Raw genomic sequence first — 7,832 nt, forward strand, 5'->3', positions numbered from 1 at the left:
CCTTGGAAGCATCAAAAAACTAAGAAAAAATATGATTCATGGAAGACCGGTTTAGACACAGGAGCAAGAAATCATTTGTATTGAAAAAGTATTATTTCAATTGGTACTGTTTTACTGAACACAAAGCAAAAAATTAATACATGAACAAGTTTGTATTTTAACCTATTCAATCAAAATTTTTTTTACTACAAGATAAAGAAGCTAAAACAACCTTACGTTAGGCATATGTATGCTTCAAAACTTAAGATACACTAGATCTTCAAAATCATTTTAGTAAAAAACAAAGTAAAAGAAGGGATAAAGAAAAAAGTTTTTTATTTTGTTTTGAATTCAATTTTTCTTACAGATACATAGTCTTCCTCCATAAAGAGTTCCTGAATAACTTAATGGATGTTTTGTGAATTTCCAAGTAGGTAGGAGGAGCCCAGAAGTAAATACCCCAAAAACACTGAAAATCAAACCACTCAACTCTAATAAGAGGCTTAAAACTAGGTACTATTTTTCCAAAATATAAAAATCGTTCTGGTAAACAATGTGAACACGAGACAATTAAGTTAAAACTGTTTAAAATTATATATTCAGACAGTCCCTGTTTTATACCAGAGTCTAAGGGGGAGGTGGAGTTTTCTCAGATGGTTGGGTAGGAAAATGGGGGATGAATGGGAGGAAGGGTAATCGCTGAAGAAAAATTTCCAAACAACAGCAGCAATCTCTAATATTTCCAGAACACCAAGAAATATGGTATGCCCTCGACATTCCCACACACAGTAAAACAGGTATTATGAATCTCATTTTACAGGTAAAGTAACTAGACATAGTTACTACTCAGTAAATGATCAAAATCTAGTCCTTAGCCAAGTCTTAACTTCAATGGGGTAGAGCTGTGGGTGAGACCTCCGTGGTTGAAAGTTCGGCCACTTGACTTCATATTGCAGCTTCTAGTTTCTAAGTTCAGTCTTAGCAACCACCATTTCACCCCCAATATTGTTGAAACGATGTCATATCCCCAGGAAAGGCTCAAAGCTGAACCAGGGCTCCCCCACTTCCAGTTCACCCCAGTTATTCATCTGCCTGCAGTTCCACAATGAATAAGTCGTGGAGCTAGAATTCAAACCCAATTATGTCTGACTCTAGAGAAGCAACAATTTTAACATTCAAGGCCAAATGTGGTCTCTTACAAGGAAAACAACACAGTCATAATATCAAGCTTTCAAATCTGTGGATTTCCCCAGAAAAAAAAAAGGACATTACCTCCAATTCCTTCTATGCCTGCCCTGTGGTTCTCAGCAATTCTGTCTGCAAACTTCCTTGCAGACTGTCCCTTCTCTTAGACCAAATGCCTTCCTAGGCCCTTGCCTCAGAATAAGCCTCCTCCTTTTAGGTAGAGGCATGCCAGATCGATTCTATAATCCTGTGGTTCTCAAAGTGTGAACCCTGAACTAGCAAAATCAGTGTCACCAGAGAACTTGCCAGAAATGTGAAAAATAAACTTCTACCCTAGATCTACCAAATGAGAAGTTATGGAGATAAAGCTCAGAAATCTGTGTTTGAAAAAGCCTTCCAAGTGATTCTGATGCCACTCAGGTTTGAAACCATAGTGGCTTGAGAAAGATGTGCAAGAGTTGCTCTAGACCTGTGAAAATAGCAGCTTGGGAGTCCTATCTTCATCCCTTGCTCATAGCTAAGCCCACAAATCAGGGCTAGACAAGTATTCCTCAGAGAGGCCTTCCCATCTCCCAAGCCCAGACTAACTTAGGTACCTCTGAGCTCACATGCCATAAGAGTGGTACTGGATATTTATGCATTTATTTATGCAGACTGTGGGTCTCTCCAACTAAACAGTAAGCTCCATGAGGTCCATTTTATCTTCAGGGCAGAGCTTATGGCTCGGCATATACAAAGAGTTAGCACTCAGTAAGAATGTACTGAATTAGAAAAACATTACCGTTTATATTGCCCAAAGAGTTAAATGTGGTATTTATGGCATCTATGAGTCTGACAGCTACCACTTTAATCATTCTTCACTCAAATGTTTATCAGACATGTACTTCAACCAGACACTGTTCCAGGCACTAGGGCCCAACAGTAAACAAGACAGAAAACAAAAACAAAGAAACTTATTTTCATGCCTTCTGGGTTTTCTTTATAGTTGGGAGAGACAGACAATAAAATAAACTGGTGAAATATTTACCTTGTTCAATGGTGATTAAATCGCGTAGAGAAAAAAAAGTCCAGAAGGGGCATGAGGCGTTCCAGGGTGGGTCGTAAGGGAGGCTGCCAGTTGAATGGTGTGGATCTCAGAGAAGTATCTAAGTGAAGTTCTCAAGAAGGTAAAGAAGCAAGCCCTACCATACAAGTACCTGGGAATAAGGCACATGAGAGCAAAGCATCCCTGAAAGGCTAGAAGAACAGCAGAGAGGCTGGAGTGGAGTGACTAAGGCAAAAGCAGAAGAAGGTGAGATCAGAGAAACTAAGAGGGTGGGAGCAGGTGAGGTAGGACTTTCTAGGTCACTATCGTGGCTGCACTCTCTTCTCAAAGGGAAGTGAGAAGGTTGTAAGCAGAGGAGGGACCTTTCTCAAATTTATATTGTAACAGAATCACTTGGCTTCTGTGTTGAGAATCAACTGAAAGGTGCAAGAGAAGAAGCAAGAAGACCAGTTATGTGCCTGCCTCAATAATCCAAGTGAGAGATACTGGTGGCTTGGCCCCAAGTGGTAGCGGTGGAGGTGGTGAGGTGTGGCTGGATGCTAAGACCAGACACTGCCACAGCCATGCATATTTTATTCTGTCACTCAACTATTTGGCATGACACAAACTCACAGAAGGAATTTTATATAGAAGATCTAGCCGGGCTCGGTGGCTCAGCCTGTAATCCCGCACCTTGGGAGACTGAGGTGATTGAATTGCCTGAGCCCACGGGTTCAAGACCTGCCTGGGCAACTCAGCAAGACCTCATCTCTACAACAAAAGTCAAAAATCAGCCAGGCGTGGTAGCACGCTACTTGGAAGGCTGAGGTGGAAGGATCCCCGGAGTCCAGCAGGTCAAGGCTGCGGTGGCCGGGAGCGGCCACTGCACTCCAGTCTGGGTGATGGAGTGAGATTCCAACTCAAAAAAAAAAAAAAAAAAAAGAAGACCTATAGAAAGTGAGATAAGGTCTCTAGCTCTAAAGTAGCAAAGAGAATCAAATATTAATGAGTAAATGAAATGCCTGAAGATAAACGTATAATAATCAAAACAGGATTGGTTACCTAAAAATGTTGTTAGAATATGAAGCCCCTCTGACAGTTTTGTCTCTCACAATTAAATATTAAGCTTTCTTAAGAATGATTCTTCATATTTCTCACTTTACACATAGAAGATATTCTAAATGCCTAAGGCTGGTTGATTTTTAAAGCAGCTTTGTGAAAAAAAAGTATTAAGATCTGCAGATATGGCCACCTTGAGCCTTTTCCAATCAGCCATGGTCAACCCGACCGTGTTCTTCAACATGGCCATTGGCGGCAAGCCTTTGGGCCGCGTCTCCTTCGAGCTGTTTGCAGACAAAGTTCCAAAGACACCAGAAAACTTTCGTGCTCTGAGCACTGGAGAGAAAGGATTCAGTTATAAGGGTTCCTGCTTTCACAGAATTATTCCAGGGTTTATGTGCCAGGATGGTGACTTTACACGCCATAATGGCACTGGCAGCAAGTTCATCTATGGGGAGAAATTTTATGATGAGAACTTCATCTTGAAGCATACAGGTCCTGGCATCTTGTCCATGGCAAATGCTGGACCCAACACAAACGGTTCCCAGTTTTTCATCTGCACTACTAAGAGTGAATGGTTGGATGGCAAGCATGTGATTTTGGGCAAGGTGAAAGAGGGCATGAATGTTGTGCAACCCATGGAGGGCTTTGGGTACAAGAATGGCAAGACCAGCAAGAAGATCACCATTGCTGACTGTGGACAACTCTAATAAATTTGACTTGTTTTATCTTAAACTACCAGACAACTCCTTCTCAGGAGAGCACCCCCTCCATCTCATTTGCTCGCAGTATCCCTATAATTTTTGTGCTCTTACTACAATTCTTTGGGTTCCATATTTCCTTATTTCCTTCCATGTCTAGTTGGATTGCAGAGAAATAAAAACTAAATAACAAAAAAAGTATTAAAAATGCATTAAAAAATAGATCAAAGCCTACATGACAATATACTATATATTAAATTTACTTTTTCAAGTATTTATTGAATACTGCCTATAAACAAGTTACTATACCATAAATTAGGGATTAATGAAGGTTCATATTATCAATTTGAAAAATCTGAAGAGAAAACAAAACAAAGTTATATGATGCAAGGACAAAATAAACAACAATGAGACAAGAAAAAGAGATAAACCCCAGCTGAAAAAATAAAGGTTGCACTGGACCTATTCGTTAAATATCAGATTCATAACAGACAGTGTGAGACCAGGGAATAAATGTAAAATCTACAACTTTGAAGTGAAGCAGTCACAGGTTCTAATCTTGATTCTGCCAATTGCTTATTGTAAGACTGAGTAAATTACTTACTATCCCCAATTCTCTATTTCCTCAAATACACTAAAAGATAAAAGCAAATATCTCTTACACTTGTCAGGAGGGTTAAATTACATAATTTAGCAGATAGTAGGGATTCAACAAAAATTATCATTCTCCCCTAATTTTTAAAAAAATCTAACATGCAATTACACATAAGGAATAGAATCTTCAAAGCTGAAATGCACTTCCATCAGCTACACACACCTCATGATGTCGTCCCATTCACATGGGTTATATGTGGATCTATGCTACTTTGGTGTTCCCTTTGTGTGCCAAAGAAATGATTATCCCCAAATAGCAGCAGCCATCATTTAAGACCTCTTTAGTTTGTTGATTTCAAACCCTGCATTCCTGGGATTTAAACTAATGCTTTAAACTGAAAAGAATAATAAACTCTGCAGGATCTCAAAAGGGAAACACTTGAATTCTGAAAAAATAAGTTTTTTAAGAAAAAATTCTCAGTGTTTATTCTGTAAAATTCAAGGCTACCTACTACTGGTTTTCTTCCTCTCCAATGAGAAACCAGAAAGTTATTCAAAAGGTTTACTGGCATACATAAGTATGGGTCCTATACATGCTTCCTATCTGAAATATGATCTTACTCAGGAAAAATGTCGAGCTCCAATAACTGTGACCTACATAAATTCTAAGGTGCAATGCAAGGAGGTAGAGTGAGGCATTAGTGAATTATATATACCACGCTGATCTGCAGTTCCCTCAAAGTCTCACAAGTCTCAATAATTGTGAATAAACAACGTCCTTGAGTCAAAAAAAACTATGACATTCCACAAAGTATTGATCTTGGAAAGCATTGCCTCCTTTGTATTTTCTAGAAATGTTCTATGTGTTCATCTATAACATGGTAGTCCCAATCTATGACATAAACATAGAGTCAAACATTCCAATTCATGTGATCCTTGCATAAGAGGCTAGAAAAATTGAAATCATTCTAATTGCTGACATTGAGAAAATTAGAAGGCGATTTATGGCATCTAAACGTATGCATTTTTTTCCAGCCTGGTTTTTGCTCTGGTTCTGTGCAACCTGAAATAATGAGAGTGTGCAACTGCTTGGTGATGGATTGCACCGGGATGAAGGACTGTGAATGGATGAGAACTTTGAAACATATTCAAACTCAGGAATGAATGAGCCAGATTCCCCTGATGAACTAGCTCCACTCTGGAGATGGAGTCCATGAGAAACACTGAATTCACTTTTTCACATCACAGGGATCAATTTGGTTAATAATTTCTCTGTCGCCTTAAAATAGTTTGGGAACACCTAAACAAAAAACAAATTCAAAAGCAAGATCCTCAAAGCCTGGAGAAAATGCATGGAATCAGGAGATGAAAGTCTTGAACTTTGGATATACCTAATGTCCCTCCAGTTTCATCAAGATGCTGAAAAAGTAATTAGGGTAATAAGTATGAAAATGTTACACTTCTTGGGAAACCAGTGCTTTAGACATTCAGTAAATGATATCTTGCTTCTGAATTTCCCTAGCAGCATTGTATTCTTAATCATTCACTTATCCATTTAATCATTCAAAAAATTTTTATATCTTTCCTTTTTTCCAGATTGCATGGTAATACATGCTTACTGTAAAATATTCAAATGAAACAGATTGCATAAAGGAGGAAGGATAAGTCTCTAGAAATTCCAGAAAAATGTGTATTTGTAACAATAAAAGTAACTAAAATATAGTATAAAAAGCAATGCAAGCCATACAAAAAGGACTGAAAAAATACTACAAGAGGTCAGAAAAGAAAGAAATGACTTTGAGCTAAGAATGCCCAAGGAAAACCTCTTCCTTTGCAAAAAAAGAACCCAGTTTTGCCACTTCCAAGACCATACAGCTCTATGTGTTGTGTTACTCATCAGTCTTGCTGCTCACAGCTAAAAAGACTTCTCTAAACTAAGATCTTAGTGCTTCCATATAAAATTCCCAATTCCACTTTCTTACCATTTCCCCAAAGATTCAGCAATCCTGAATTTGGAGCACGCCAAAACCAGGTAAGCATAAAAGAAAGAAATCATTTGACCATAAGTCACTTACAACTACCACTGTTTACAGAAAATGGGGAAATAGAAAACCTAAAGACTGGAAAAGGACAAATATTAAGTTCCCTTGTCCTCTCAAAAATAATTTTTTAAAATAAGAGTCACACAGATATGGAAGTATGCCACACACATTTACCACTCAATACATGAGAGGTGGATAGAAGGCTGTGTAGGATCAAAATGAGTCTGAAATACATAAAAGCTGTGGTTATGCAAAAATTCTAATTTAAGACAGACCTCCTAGGTAGAGAGGTGAGTAAGTAAAGAAGAAATGATTCAGAGGACCAATGGTAACAGAAAGTTCTGTTTCTGAGAAGCTGGGACATCTGGAATGAGTCATTTAACCCTCTGGATTTCATGATTCTCATAATTAAAATAAAAATAATGACCCAAGCTCTGTATGAGGTTCAAATGAAATAATACATTTGAAAGCAATTTACAAAACACTAGTAAGGCACTTTATAAAACATATAGGATTAAGGTAGTTGGCCAAAGTTCCAACGAGAAATCTGTAGACTCAGGACATAAATCTAAATTTTACAAATGACCAATCCCAAATTACCACTTCCACTGACCCTTAGAAGTAAAAAGGATTTAAATAACTCAATAAATAAACATAATACCTCCTTTGGTATTAGGATGCGGACCATAGCCTAGCCTCCTTTGTTCCTCCAGCTTCTACACAGTGCTTGGCACAGAGTGAGTACTCAGTACTCTGGAAGCTAACTTGGACTTTTCTCTACTCTACATTCTTGTCTCTTAGCAGTCACTTATTTTCTGCTGCATTTTTAGTGGACATCAGTATGGGTAAGTTACCATCACAAGGGACAAAGTCAAATTGGCAAAAGTTATTCACCCAGTATCCTACTTTGGTTGTTATTAAAACACCTCCCTTCCTGGGTACACTCAAGTGAAGGCCTTAAGTGGCCTGTCTGAACTGAAAGTCTTACACACACACATACGCACACATACACTGATATCACTAAACACTCCTCACACTCTTGTTCAGGAGACTAACATCAAATTATTAGTCTGCCTGGGCCACCTACATATCATGGTCAAGCCCTTCTTAGAATCATCAGATCTTTTTTTCTTTTAAATTATATATATCCATATGACCCCGCAATCCTCCTACTGGGAATATACCCTGAAGAATTCAAATCACTCTATAAAAAAGATACCTGCACACGTATGTTTATCGCAGCGTTGT

The 7,832-nt window shown here is 38.3% G+C and overlaps 1 protein-coding gene across 1 annotated transcript; it reads left to right on the plus strand.

Annotated features, from left to right (window-relative positions):
- The first annotated feature begins 3,453 nt into the window (after positions 1 to 3,453).
- Positions 3,454 to 3,957, plus strand: LOC103256108 (peptidyl-prolyl cis-trans isomerase A-like). The gene has a single exon (XM_008054003.2). The coding sequence runs from the start codon at positions 3,463 to 3,465 to the stop codon at positions 3,955 to 3,957; it is 495 nt and encodes a 164-aa protein (XP_008052194.1). The 5' UTR covers positions 3,454 to 3,462.
- The last annotated feature ends 3,875 nt before the right edge of the window (positions 3,958 to 7,832 follow it).

The sequence above is a fragment of the Carlito syrichta genome, unplaced genomic scaffold (assembly GCF_000164805.1).
Source record: "Carlito syrichta isolate Samal-C Ts95f unplaced genomic scaffold, Tarsius_syrichta-2.0.1 Scaffold288929, whole genome shotgun sequence".
NCBI classification, from domain to species: Eukaryota; Metazoa; Chordata; class Mammalia; order Primates; family Tarsiidae; genus Carlito; species Carlito syrichta.